The sequence below is a fragment of the Lepisosteus oculatus genome, chromosome 6, assembly GCF_040954835.1.
Source record: "Lepisosteus oculatus isolate fLepOcu1 chromosome 6, fLepOcu1.hap2, whole genome shotgun sequence".
NCBI lineage: Eukaryota > Metazoa > Chordata > Actinopteri > Semionotiformes > Lepisosteidae > Lepisosteus > Lepisosteus oculatus.
In genome coordinates, this window is record NC_090701.1 from 41,887,576 (window position 1) to 41,902,333 (window position 14,758).

General features: G+C 46.6%; 1 protein-coding gene across 1 annotated transcript; it reads right to left on the reverse strand.

Moving 5' to 3' along the window:
* Positions 1-351: 351 nt before the first annotated feature.
* LOC107078178 (CD48 antigen-like) lies at positions 352-7,628 on the reverse strand. Its single transcript, XM_069191329.1, has 4 exons — positions 7,139-7,628; positions 6,471-6,752; positions 3,811-3,947; positions 352-2,660 (listed from the first exon to the last, which is right to left on the reverse strand). Exons 1-4 carry the CDS (start codon positions 7,407-7,409, stop codon positions 2,499-2,501), a joined length of 852 nt encoding a protein of 283 aa, XP_069047430.1. The 5' UTR covers positions 7,410-7,628; the 3' UTR covers positions 352-2,498.
* Positions 7,629-14,758: the final 7,130 nt, after the last annotated feature.

Below are 14,758 nucleotides of genomic sequence, written 5' to 3' on the forward strand. Positions count from 1 at the left end.
CGACACATCCTCAACCCGGCTCCGGGGGAATCCGAGCAGAAAAGTCACTTTTTTTTAGTCCGTTTTTTATTTTGCTCCAGAGCTGTAGCACGTTTATTGAAAATGTAACATTACATGTACAGTTTCCTCACATTGTAGAGAGATGTACAGTGGTTCAGAGAGCTACTACAGGATAGTAGCCTCTGCTTTTACTACTGCCACAGCTGGTGACCCCTAAATGCAGGAAGGGCTTTTGCATTGTAGCTGGCTGCTCCACTAGGCTAGTATGTGGGTGCTAGGAGCCCTTTCTCCTACAACAGGCTCTTCACACTCCCCACGGCCACCAGGGCACCCACAGACCAGGCAGGACAGTTACCCTACATACCTTTAATTCTCTAGCAATTCCAGCCTTGAACACAGTCTAGCCACACGCAGAGCCCAGGACACAAAAACCCATTCTGGACCAGCACAAGAACCCCTTGGACCCCAGCTTCCGCACACAGCATCCCAGAACAGAATCCAGCAGCACTGTGCGCTGGAGCCAGTTCCAGTCAGTGATCTGGTGTGTCTCTCTCCAGCACGCTGATCGAAGAGATGAAACTCTGTGTAGTTCCTTCGGTGGGTCTGGCTCATCCTCTCCGTCCTGGCCGTCCTGAAAGATGTGATCCCCGACGCTCTCCCTCACCGAGCTGTTGGTCTCCGAGTCCAGGGCGGAGGAAGACGATGCTAGGGCCTTCCTCGCTGGCACCCCTGGGGGGCAAGTCCTCTCTGTCTCTGTATGTTAGGTCCCTGCTGACTGGGGCTGTTACCTCTTGTAATGAGGCGTTGTGTCTTTACACCCTGTTCCAGAGCCCCCCCTCAGTCCGAGGCCCAGTCAGACCCGTCTCGCAGCCCCACATGTTTCCTCTGAGCTGTACAGTGATTACCCAGTGTCCTCTGAGCTGTACAGTGATTACCCAGTGTCCTCCAAGCTGTGCGGTGATTCAAATCAGTACCGTTCCTCCCACACTCCATTTTACAGCCTCTGACGCTGCTATGACAGAGTACTTCCACTTTGTTGCAAAAAAGTGTTATTTCTAACCTTTTCATGTTCTCAAATCCTCTTGCCATTTTATTTTTGAGTTTCCAAATGACGTTTTGTACTTGTGCAGTCTAAATCCCCAGGAATCTGAGAATCTGTCAAATCTCAGGACAGAGGTTCAGTCAGGGGCCTGGCGGCAGGGTGGAAGGGGAGCCCTGTGGTTACGCCCTGGCCCACCAGGGGGCACTACAGGCCTATATGGCTGGATACTTCCTGGCTCACCAGCTTGGGCCCTCTCATTGCGGCTGGGTTCCCCCAGTTCTCCCTGTCAGTGGGGAACAGTGAACCCCCAGCGACCTCGCTTGACTTTGTCACTGTCGGGCGTGGAGCGTGGACTTCGCTAGCTGATCTCCAGCCACATTCTCTGCGCGCCGGCCAGTTCACCCAGTGATCTCGTTATTCGTGATCTTATTGGTCTCACTTGACTCCGAGGATCTTCCTGAGCTGGCAAGACAGGTCACAAACGAGGTCGTTTGGTCATGAGTAGTAAATTGATCAGGGGATCTCATCCAGCTGTCTTGAAAGAAACCAGGGTGTTGGCTACAAAAACACGGCTGGGTGGCTTGTTTCACACTCCCACCACCTTAAGTGTAAAGACTTGTCTCCTATTCTATCTATACCTATCCTGTATTAAAAGCTTATCCATGTTAGCTTATCCTTACATATAATCCATGTTAGGAAATCCATGTTTTCTCTGGTTTGACCGTGCAGACTGAAGAATTCATCTAGGTTGACTATGCCAGTGTCTTAGAGGATTTTGAATACGAATACGTGTCTCAGGTCCCCTCTGAGTCTTCTCTATTCCAAATTGAAGAGATTCAGTTCCTCCAGCCTGTCAGTGTGGGACACTCCCTTCACACTAGAGAGACTCAGTTCCTTCAGTCTGTCAGTGTAGGACTTTCCCTCCCACCCCATGGCCTCTGGCTTCTCTCATCTGGACTGATTCCAGAGCAGAAACATTGTTTTTGAAACATAGTGACCAAATCTGTACACTACATTCTAACTCAGGTCTTGTTAGGGCCTTATACAATTTCAACACAACACCCCTTCAGTTAAATCCTACTCTGCTGACTGTATGCGATTTCATGGCCTCCCCACTCATCACCAGAAGATGACCAGTTGGCAGCTTGCGTCCAGCCTCCCAGGATGCAGCAGCAGAGACTGGGAGTCCGGTCTGGTTTGTCCTGCTCTGGCAGCCTGTGGACCAGATTGAGGGTCTAGGACAGCAGGTGATGACACCAGTCCAGGGGTCTACAGTCACGGCCTTTGAAATGTTTTGGGGAGGTGGTCTACATCAAAAATCTTCCAAGAATCCAAATTCTTTAGATTTTGTTTCACATCCAAATCTTTTTGAGTCTGCAGTAAAATCCTTCAAATCCATTCTGGGGTGCACCCCTCTTCTACAGAGAAACGCTTTGGAGTTTTTGGAGGGCTGCAGTCAAATTTTACTGGGGTCCACACCTGGGTGCTCAAATTCATGACCTGTGAGGGGCACAGAGTGTGGGACGTTTGTGGATGCTGGGGGTCCTGGGTGAGCACAGGGGCTCTGCCTGCTGGCCCGCCTGTCCCCAGCCTGATCTTCCATCTTGTACCTTGCGTCCTGCATGGGGAAACAGGACAAAAGAGACCCAGGTCAGGGTTCAGGGGTCAGGAGGGAGGTGTGTAGGATGGGACAGAAGAGACAGAACATAGTGCTAAAGAATGCATGCACACACACACATGCACACGTGCACACCCATGTGCGCACACACACATACATATGTGCACACACAACAGAAGGCCAACACTTGGCTTTCGTGGACAGAATTATTTAATACACACAGAAGCACCAAACCATCACAGACCAGCCAGACAGGATGTGCTTTCGAACCGACAGTCTGGACAGGAAGTGTGTTTGAACTGAGTATTAGACAAGACTGTGCTTCCGGATATGCAGATCACACTGTATGATGAATGAAATGTATGATGAAATTAATCACTAATAAGGTTCCCTTGCTACCAGGTAATGCACACCGCGTTCATGTTGTCAGAATAGGTGAATTTGCAGTCCCGGTAAGTGTCACAAGATAAGGTATAATTAAGATGTAATGCAATACTGTAAACTTTGTGTATTATAAAACAGGTGCAGTTTGGGCTTTATTGAGCAGTTGACAGACAGGGATCAAGTATGTAAACTGAACAGATCAGATGTCAGAAGCTGAGCAAGTCTGAGCCTGGTCACTACTGGGATGGTAGACCAGAAAACCACAATGCTGCTGTAGGTGGTGCTGGTGAACCAGTAGGGGGCACTCTTCCCCCTGGATCACAGTCTCCAAACTAATGTCCCAATGGTGGCCAGGTACTGTGCTGCAGGAAGTGCCACCCTTGGAATTATTAATTGACCTGAGAACTGCAGGGAGCTTTAAATTATCCCCTGAAACCGCTCCTTAAGATTAGAGGTGTTACCCCAGTGTCCAGACACAGTCCCACTCTGGTCTTAAACAAGTTGTTCTTCCTACAGTTCTGCCTTAACTCATCTGGGGCAGGAGTTTCTCTCTTCTCCCCCTGCCTGTGTGATGTCACGGGGAGAACTGCTGCTCATCCAATTAGCACTCTCTCTCCTGCCAGGCACCATGGAGCTTACAGTGTGGCCAGTGCTGAATGGCTCTGACAGGAATTTATCTTCCGCAGCACTACAGGGGTTTCACCCGTAATGAAAAGTCCTAGAAAAGTTCCTTATTACCAGTGGATAAAATAAAAATAATATGTACCGTTCTTGAGTACGAAGTCCTTCTGAGAAGCCAGACTGAGAAGCCGAACACTGCTGCAGTGACCAGACCAAACACTGCAAACCTCACCAGCTTTTCTATATTGAGAGGTGCTGGGCAGCCTGGAGCAAGAGGCACAGCTGGAGACACAGAGAAAAAGAGATAGATTAACACTGTCACTGTGCCGAAAGACGTGTCCTATTGAAATATGACTGTGTCTTGTTGAAACCTTTAGGGACTTGTCTCATTATCACTGCGCTGAGCCATGTGTCTTGTTGAGACATGAGGAGACTGGACTAATTATCACTGTGCCTAGAGACGTGTCCTGTTGAAACATGAGGAGACTGGACTCACTATCACTGTGCCTAGAGACATGTCCTTGTGAAACATGAGGAGACTGGACTCACTATCATTGTGCCTAGAGACGTGTCCTTGTGAAACATGAGGAGACTGGACTCACTATCATTGTGCCTAGAGACGTGTCCAGTTGAAACATGAGGAGACTGGGCTCACTATCACTGTGCCTAGAGACGTGTCCTGTTGAAACATGAGGAGACTGGACTCACTATCACTGTGCCTAGAGCCGTGTCCTGTTGAAACATGAGGAGACTGGACTCACTATCACTGTGCCTAGAGACGTGTCCTGTTGAAACATAGGGAGACTGGACTCACTATCACAGTGCCTAGAGCCGTGTCCTATTGAAACATGAGGAGACTGGGCTCACTATCACTGTGCGTAGAGATGTGTCCTTGTGAAACATGAGGAGACTGGACTCACTATCATTGTGCCTAGAGACGTGTCCAGTTGAAACATGAAGAGACTGGACTCACTATCACTGTGCTGAGAGAAAGGCTCAGTGACACAGTCAGATAAGAGAGAAGAAGTAGTAATAGTAATAATCATCATCATCATCATCAATAGAGCTTATTAACTGAATTTGACTGAACCCCAGCAGTGCCCCCAGTTTCTTCCCACAGTGCAGGGACATGCTGGTAGGTTAATTGGCTTCTGGGAAAACTGGTTCTGCAGTGCCTGTCTGTGTCTTCCTCTGAAGCCTGGGAACAATGGACATTGCTTTGCTCTATTTACCAAGCTGCTCATACCCTAGGAGAGAACTAGATGGGAGGAAGACGCTCATAAATCAAGAGGAGTCCCAATAATTCATTCAGGTAAATTAATTTCACTGTTAAATCAATAAGCCACTCCAGTGAGGTCATCAAGCCCGTCTCTAGAGGAATGGGCCACAGCATGAATATAGACCAGATGCCCAGAACAGGAAGAAAGAAGGGTCATCATCATCACCAGCCAGCAGCCATATCACCCTGCAGCTCCCAGCTGGCAGTCCACTGGAGCGCAGCAGGAGGGAGCCTGGTCAGTACCTGGTGGGAGACTCCTGGGAAAGCTAAAGTTGCTGCTGGAAGAGGTGTTAGTGAGACCAGTAGGGGGCGCTCACCCTGCGGTCTGTGTGGGTCCTAACGCCCCAGTATAGTGACGGGGACACTATACTGTAAAAAGGTGCTGTCCTTCAGATGAGATGTAAAATCGAGGACCTGACTCTCTGTGGTTAAAAATCCCAGGGTGTTTCTCAAAGAGAGTAGGGATGTTACCCCGGTGTCATGGCCAAATTTCCCCCTGGCCTTTACCCCTCACGGCCTCCTAATAATCCCCATCTCTGAACTGGCTTCATCACTCTGCTTTCCTCTGGCGCACTATGGCTGCCGTCGCATCATCTAGGTGGGGCTGCGCACTGGTGGTGGTGGAGGGGAGTCCCCATTACCTGTAAAACGCTTTGGGTGGGGTGTCCAGAAAAGCTCTATATAAGTGTAAGGAATGATTATAATTATTATCCATCTCCCCTGTCACCTTGATCATGGGAGACTCGCTCTTTCCAACAGGACTTGAAGCCAGATTCTGAATGCAGAGAGTGCCACACTCCGAGCTTTTATTGAAGAGAGCTTGATGTCTTGGTTATTCTAGGAAATTTCCATTCCCTTCATTGTAGAGCCCTCAGGCTAAAAAACAACCCCTCTATTTTAGTGATGTCTTTGTGCAGGAAAGGGAAATTGGCTCATTTGTTGAGGAAGGAAGATTTAGTCTCTGTCTTTCGCCATTTAGGTGTGTTTGTGTAGTAAGATTAAAAGGTGAGAATTCTGGGATCATCTATGTTTCTAGAAGGTAGGTCTGTGGACTCAGACTGATTATTAGTCCTTATTATTTGCTTACATAACAGACGGATGTCAGGATGTAGATCTTTATACTGAGTTAATTACCTACTAATGCATTTTGTCATTTGAACACCCGCAGGTTTGTAACAATACATTTTTGTAACAAACACTGCATCTTTTTATTTGGAAAACAGAACGTGTATCACTTAAATATATTTTAAAATGAATTAAAATACAACTGAAAAAGTACGTGTGGATATTTACAAATGTATTTTATGTTAATAGATTTATGTACAATATTTCTAACTACCAAATAGGATGGGTTGAATGGCCTTGTGTGGTTTGTAATGTTCTTATTATACTGCAAAAGTAGTTTTGTTGAGCAACTTGCAAAGTTTAAGAACACGTATTTCAGACATGGAAAGGGAGATAATATGTATTAAAGGGCACCTATTTATTTGATGGGAGAGAGAAAATTGCAGTAGATAATATCCTACCTTTGCCATCGATGCTGTACTTTGGAATATTAAATGTGGTTCTCTCAGTGCTGACTGGGTTAGAGGCCACACAGCTGTAGGAGTGAGAGAGTCCTTCTGTCTCCAGAGGGAGAGTCAGGGTGGTGTTGAGATCAGGGTTGCTGGTGTGGGACAGTGTCCCTCCCTCTCTCTGCCAGGACAGGGTCACCTCTCTCCCGTTACTCACAGAGCACAGCAGAGAGCAGTGTATTTCTACTGTGGGCAGACTCTGAGAAACCCTCACCTCAGGCTTGGGCACACGAGCTGTTGAGGACAGAACAACTGATGGACAAAGTCTGAAAGGACAAACATTCTTGCTTAAAATGTACTTCCTTATTAAGTTTGAGATTTTTACAAAGGAATCATGGACTGTCCACTGTCAGGTTAAACACTGTGGACAAAATGGACACAGTGACTGTCCACTGTCAGGTTAAACACTGTGGACAAAATTGACACACTGGCTGTTCTCTGTCAGGTTAAACATGGTTAAACACTGTGGACACAAAGGACGCACTGACTGTCTTCTGTCAGGATAAATATTGGATACAATGGACACACTGACTGTCCACTGTCATATTTAACACTGGATACAATGGAGACACTTACTGTCCACTATTGGGTTAAACACCGTGGACACAATGGAGACTTACTGTACACTGTCAGATGAAATACTGTAACTGTCTTCATTCCATCAATGTTCTCCACTGTATAATTCCCCTGGTCATTCAAGGTGAGGTTTGTGAGCTGAAAGAGTCCGGTCTGATTGTCCCAGATCACTCTTCCTTTGAACGTTTTTACGTTGTACATCTTTATGCTCCCTTGGAAAACCCTTGCGATGTCATCATAGGTCCCGTAGCGCAGAAACCCCTGTTGTAATACTGGGGCTTTAAAAACCACTGACTCTCCCACAACGCCTCTCATTGTCTCCCCTTGGTGTTCGGCGGAAGACAGATACCTCCCTGCGAGCAAGCAGAAACAGGACTGACGCAAAATATACTCTCTGTGCACTGGCCCAGTTCATGAGGTCAAGAGGCTTCAATGTCCAGCTCAGTGGTTTTCAGTCCTGGTCCTGGTGGAATCTGAGCTTTCTGGTTATTCGTTATAATCATGGAGGCTAACATCTCCCTGTACTTGTGCTGCTGGCTTGATGAGTGCTTTCTAACTTGTTTCAGATGTACCCGAGGCTTTCGTTTCATTCAGGTACGGGTGAGGGTTATGGTTCATGGGGTGGGTGTGTTCTCCAGGTTACTGGCTGACAGTAATGGTTGTGTGGTTATGGTTCATGGTGTGGGTGTGTTCTCCAGGTTACTGGCTGACAGTAATGGTTGTGTGGTTATGGTTCATGGTGTGGGTGTGTTCTCCAGGTTACTGGCTGACAGTAATGGTTGTGTGGTTATGGTTCATGGTGTGGGTGTGTTCTCCAGGTTACTGGCTGACAGTAATGGTTGTGTGGTTATGGTTCATGGTGTGGGTGTGTTCTCCAGGTTACTGGCTGACAGTAATGGTTGTGTGGTTACAGGTTATGGTTCATGGTGTGGCTTCTCTGGCTTACTGGTCAGTGTGTGATCATGAAAGGATTTCTGGTTATAAGGTGAACGGTGTCGGTCATTGCTAATGGCTGCTATACTCTGGTATGTGGGTTATGGTTTTAATGTGACTCCCTGTAGGACCTTGTGATGTTCAGGGTGCCATGGAAAGCTGGGTGACTGATGCTGATGTGAGTGTGCTCTGGGTCGTGGTTACGGTCTCCTCAGAAAAACGTCATGACAGAACCGTAGAACAAAACCCAGTGTAGGAAGGTCAGCTAAACCACCAAATAAAGATTTAGGCACCTGTAGCTGTGAGAGCACTTGGGCTTGGGCTGGACATGGTGAGAAATGGAGGCGTGGCACTCACAGTGGTTAGTGCAGGAATAGCGTTCTGAGCTGTCTGAGCTGGTGCTGTCTGAAGAGCAGCCTGTCGGATGATTTGAACAATTTAAGAAGCAGGGTAATGCATTCAGTTGCGACTGAGTTTGCAATACCAAAAGTGACCAAAACCTAGAAAATGCTGTGACATGAGGAGAAATGAGCCAATTACTCCAGCACAGGCTGCTGCTTGGATAGAAGCTGTTGAGTCAGTCAGTGCCTGTGTGTGTGTGTGTGTGTGTGTGTGTGTGTGTCAGTCAGTCAGTACCTGTGTGTGTCTGTCAGTCAGTCGCTGCCTGTGTGTGTGTCAGTCAGTCAGTCGGTGTCTGTGTGTGTGTGAGTCAGTCAGTCGGTGTCTGTGTGTTTGTCAGTCAGTACCTGTGTGTGTGTGTGTGTGTATGTGAGAGAGTCGGTCAGTCAGTCAGACGCTGTCTGTGTGTGTGTCAGTCAGTCGGTGTCTGTGTGTGTGTGTCAGTCAGTCAGTACCTGTGTGTGTCTGTCAGTCAGTGCCTGTGTGTGTGTCAGTCAGTGGGTGTCTGTGTGTGTGTCAGTCAGTGGGTGTCTGTGTGTGTGTCAGTCAGTCAGTGTCTGTGTGTGTGTCAGTCAGTCAGTCAGTCATTCAGTCGGAGCCTCTTTGTGTGTATTGTCAGTCGGTCAGTGTCTGTGTGTGTGTCAGTCAGTTACAGTACTGTGGTATTATCTCCACAATAGAAGAAGTTACACACAGGTGACCTTCTGTTACCTGTTCAGCCCTCCAGAGGGAGTGGGATCCCGGGATGGGCTGATCACACAGAGGTGAAACCCATCGCTCAGACACACTCCAGCTGACACACACACTGACGCTGCGCAGTAACATCAGAAGCAAAAGCTGTATTTCAACCAGTCAGTACGTTTGGACTCTTTGGAAACAGGACCAGTCTCCAGCTCATTTAGCTATTTCTTGCCAATCCCTGTGTTGCTGCTGTTATGAACACACATTTTCCACTCGAACCGGCGTCACTCGATGATGGAGTGATAAGGGGAAGTTTGAATCAGGTCATTGGCCCTGACCTCTTCTTCTGGGTCAGGATTTTCCACAGGCCAGCCTGTGCAGCACCCACGAGCTCAAGAGGTGGACCTGTGGTCTTGACACCCTCTGTCAAGAGGTAAACAGACCCACGCTCGGCTGTACACACACCCTTTCAGAGGAGATAAAAAATCAACAGCTTTTTTTAAGACCTCCTACAGCACAAGACAAGGTCACAGAAGAGAGGAGCCATTTGGTCCATCTAGCCTGTCAGGTAATAAGTAGCTAATTGATGCAGGGATCTCATCCAGCTGTCGCATCCAGGGTTTCGGCTTCAACAGCATGGCTGGGGGCAGCTTGTTCCACACTCCCACCTCCCTTTGTGTAGAGAAGTACGTCCAGTTTGTGGTTTTAAAGCACATCCACGTTTTTTTGTACTCGTGCCCTGTTTGTGGTCTGAGCACAGAGAATCTCGCAGGAGTTCAGCCCTCCTCCTCCTCCTCTTCCTCAGAGCAGGAAAAGCCTGTGTTGTTACCATCTTGTGTGAAATGTGAGAGGCCGCAACTTTAAAGCTTTAGCCTGCTACCACTATAACGCACTGTTCTGGAAGGGCTTTTTTAAAAGCATGTTCCCCTGGTTTGATCGTTAAAAATTTCCTTAGTTTTGATCACAGCTTGCGTCTGCTTTCTTGAATGTGACACCGTGGAGCGACCCCTGGGAGTGAGAAAGGCGCTATACACGGCTGATCGTTTCTGTGGGGCATGGCTGTCCTGTTCAAGGAGGGGCGCTGATGGCCCTTTTCTCAACTAGAGTGGGCCACGTCTTTCCCGCGATCGTCAGCTGACCCCCCTCCCCCCAGTTCCTGCTGCGGCGCTCTCTCCCAGTTCCTGTCTGACTCAAACCCAGCTCCTCGCTTCCCCTTCTGCGCCGGGGCCGCTCCTGCGACTGAGCATGAGGGTTTTCACATCTCGCTGGGGAGCTTCTGTCTTGCAGAGAATGTGCCAGCAGCACGCTGGTCGGCCCTTCACCAGGACACCAGGGCAAACCACAAGCAGGAGCCTGAAGTTCTGAGAACAGGAAGCACTACTTTACACAAAGGGAGGTGGGAGAGTGGAACAAGATGCCCAGCCATGTTGTTGAGAGGGTCTTAGTGAACTTTGCACACACATTTTCTGCTGAAGCTGCAGTATTTTATAAGATGGACATTCAGAACTAGTTTGAACTGGATTGGAAGAATGCTGGACACAAGGGCTGCTGTGTAATCCTATACTGTGTTATACAGGAAAGCCTGCTACAAAGCTAAGTAACCAATTCTGATAAAAGAAGTGATATTTGGCAAATAGGGAAGAGGACAATGAGAGTGGTCCTGGAATGCTGCCAATATGATCAGCACAGGGAAGCAGGATAGATAACAGACTGCTGTGCTAATTTAATCACTGTGATAAAAATACACAGAGCATCTCTGTGTGTTTCGCTCCCATGCGCATGAAATAAAAACTTCTGAGACTCCTGACTGGGGAAGCGAAAAACTTTCTCCAATACTGAGAGACTGGTTTGTTTCAGTAAACAGCTGGATGAGATCCTCCGGTCAGGACAGAAGATACTTCTTTACAAAAAGGGTAGTAGGAGTGTGGAACAAGCTGCCCAGCCATGTTGGTGACGCTGATACCCTGCTGCTCCTTTCAGGAAGTCAGATTAGATCCTCAGATCAATTGCCTACTTACTACCAGACAGGTCTGATGGGCTGAATGACCTCTTGTTTGTGACCTTCCTGTGTGCTCGTGTACTTTATAGTTTTTGAAGAGTTTTGCAGTTGTCAGCCTTTCAGCTCAGAGGAAAACACTGCCAGCTGTGGAAGAGTCAGTATTTTATTACTGCAGGGGTCCCCAGTGTGAGCCCTGTGGACCCCACAACCTTGTGTTCCACATGTTTTAGATGAAGGACTGGGCAAACCATGGGTGTGTTTCTGTATTAGTCTTTCACTTGAATGTAATGAGGTGTGGGTCAATAATACTGTACTAAACTGATTAATTAAATTGATTGAATTGTTATTGATGTTATTGTTATTATATTAGTGCTTTCCAAGACAACTGTCCATGAAATATTACTTGGAGCTAATAAATTATTAATTTATTATTATTTTTTATAGATTATTCTAAACATTATAAATAGCAGATAAAAACAGGAAGCAGCAGTCTGGGATTTTCAAATTCCTCATCCTAATCCTCCTCAGAACAGCAAGGGACAGATCTGTAAAACACTGTATGTTATATAGTGTGCATAGCATAGTGCAGAAATAAAACAATTAAAGTATATAAACACACATACACACATAACAGTATATGATATATAGTGTATATCGCAGTTACAGTTATATACTGTTACAGCTATAGGTAAGTAGAAACCGTCTCTAAGAATCTAGATCAAGTGTGTGACACCTCGTAGTGTAAACACTTCAAAGCAGAGGGGAGGTTAGCTGAGATGTATTGGGTCCATATTCTGTGATCAACGTAATCATAGCCTTTACCTTAGTTAAGCTTAGTTAATTAAGTTCTGGGTAAGTGATTAAATGTCAATCACCTGTCCAGAAAGACACAATCTGTAAGATCATATCAAGACAGACAAAGGGAGAAAGAAAAGGTCAGACCACAGCAGAGAGACAAGAAGAAGAGACAGAACATGAAGCTTGTGCCAGGCGAGAGATCCTGATTCTAGATCATCTGAAGAAAAGACCCAGCTGGAGAGACGCATTTGCATCTTGCTAAAGAGAGCTTGCGAGCTGAGCACTGAAGCTTCCCCTAGTGGTTTCGATGTACAGTAGGTCTCTGAAATGCCTTGTCTGTAGACGTGTCGTGTCCCTGTAAAGTGGTTTAGTTGTTAACAAATGTTTGTTCAACCAAGTGTGTCTGATTATTTATTTGAGTTAATATGAGGTTTAGTTAACCCCCCATTTCTATCAAGTCATACACAAAACACTGTATACAAAGCATAGAGCATATCTAAAACACAGGAAAGCATAGAGGTTTGTTCCATGCTGAGAAGAAAAGAGACAATGTTTCGTCGGTGGAGCCTTCTGCAGGTGTCAAGCTGTCTCCTGAAGAAGGCTCCACAGCTTAAATATTGTCTGTTTTCTTTTCCTTTCAGGATGCAATAAACCATTACTTCTTCCTTTACAGCCTATGCATGCTGACGCAGCTCCCTGCTTGAACTAGACAAATCATAGACTGTATATATAGTGATGCCGTGTAAGAATACGCCTCTTGTGGCTTTTCTTGCAGTTCATATTTTCCTTTTTCGAAGCTTCTCACTTCCCACAACGGCAGCGCACAGATCACAGGCTGGTTGACGGGACACCAGCAATCGAGAACATGCAAACTCCACACAGACAGCACCTCAGCAATTGAACCCGGGGCCCTAGCCACCATGCCAGCCCACTGTGTCTGCAGCTTAACACAACTGATTAATCTAGCGCCCAGAAATATTGACCCAGGCTGCTTCATCACAAAAGCACGCGGTCCAGATTTGCACCTGTCTGGGTCTGAAATCAGGCGCGTTCAATGGTCACTTGAAGGTCCAGTGCCCCTGTGCCCTGCTTGATGTTGGCATGCACACTGCTGAAGAGTTTTTTTTATGTTGCTTTTTCACACCTCAGCATGTTAGAGGAAGCTTGCTGGCGGTTCAGAGCTTAGAAGAGATTTAGCCTTTTACTTTTAGAAAGCACCCTGACGTTAAGAGAAACCAGAAGTATAACCCATTCTGAGTAATACAGAATTAGCTTCATTACACTGTTGTGTAACCGGAATAATATCTGTACCTGTATTACACTGTTGTGTATAATATCTGTGTATATATTACACTGTGTATATCAGGAATAATATCTGTACCTGTATTACACTGCTTGTATCTGGAATAATATCTGTATTTGTATTACACTGCTGTGTATCTGGAATAATATCTGTACCTGTATTACATTGCTGTGTATAATATCTGTGTGTATTTTACACTGCTGTGTATCTCGGATGTCTGTATATATACAGTATTATGCCATTTAAAAGCACCGAGCAAGCAGTGGACAAGAGTCTCCTGTTCCGAAGAGTCACTAGGTTTTCTGAACAATCAACATTCCCGGATGAAAAGGAATGGAATGACAGATCTCTAAACAGCCAACTGCCTCCCCATGCATGGAGCCTGGGATTCACTGGATTAATCTACACTTTCCATTCTCGCTACAACTCTGAGCATCAGCACTGCAATAAGAGATAAGATCACTTTATTGGCCATATACAATTTCTTGCATTTGAAATTCGTCTTTTCACATACCCCAGCTTGCTCTCCATGAGACACACAGACAGGGAGAGAAGCTTGGGGTCAGAGCGCAGGGTCAGCCATTTATACAGCACCCCTGGAGCAGCTGGGGTTAATGGCCTTGCTCAGGGGCCCAATAGAGTAGGATTCCTCTGCCGGCTGCGGGTTTTGAACCAGCAACGTTCCAGCCAGGCGCAGATCCTGAGCCACAGAGCCACCGCTCCGCCCGTAATAATAAAAATTACTACAGATAATACTTGTGCTACAAAAAATGATGTTGCCTCAATTTTCACAATTGAGTCTAATACAATGGCTACTATTACAGTTACTAGCTCTTCAACAAAAGGAAAAAAACAGTGAGCACAGTGCGTTGTAGTACAACCGTACTAGAGGAGATACAGCTCAGAAAAAAAACACTCCATCTTGACTTACCCAATAGGAAAAACATCTTCACCAACAAACCCTTCATATTTCCTCTATCGCCCAGCTATTCTTCATAAGAGAGGACACACTGCCTGTCTGATCACACCGATATTGCACCCTGTACTGACACTGTCTGATCACACTGATACCACACTCTGTACTGAAACTGCCTGTCTGATCTCACTGTTACTGCACCCAGTACTGACATCTTCTGACCACAGTGGTACTGCACCTGTACTGACACTGCTTGTCTGACCACACTGGTACTGCACCAATACTGACACTGTCTGGTCACACTGGTACTGCACCAGTACTGACACTGTCTGATCACACTGGTACTGCACCAGTACTGACACTGTCTGATCTCACTGGTACTGCACCAGTACTGACACTGTCTGGTCACACTGGTACTGCACCAGTACTGACACTGTCTGATCACACTGGTACTGCACCTGCACTGACACTGTCTGATCTCACTGGTACTGCACCAGTACTGACACTGTCTGATCTCACTGGTACTGCACCTTGTACTGACACTGTCTGATCACACTGGTACTGCACCAGTACTGACACTGTCTGATCACACTGGTACTGCACCAGTACTGACACTGTCTGATCACACTGGTATT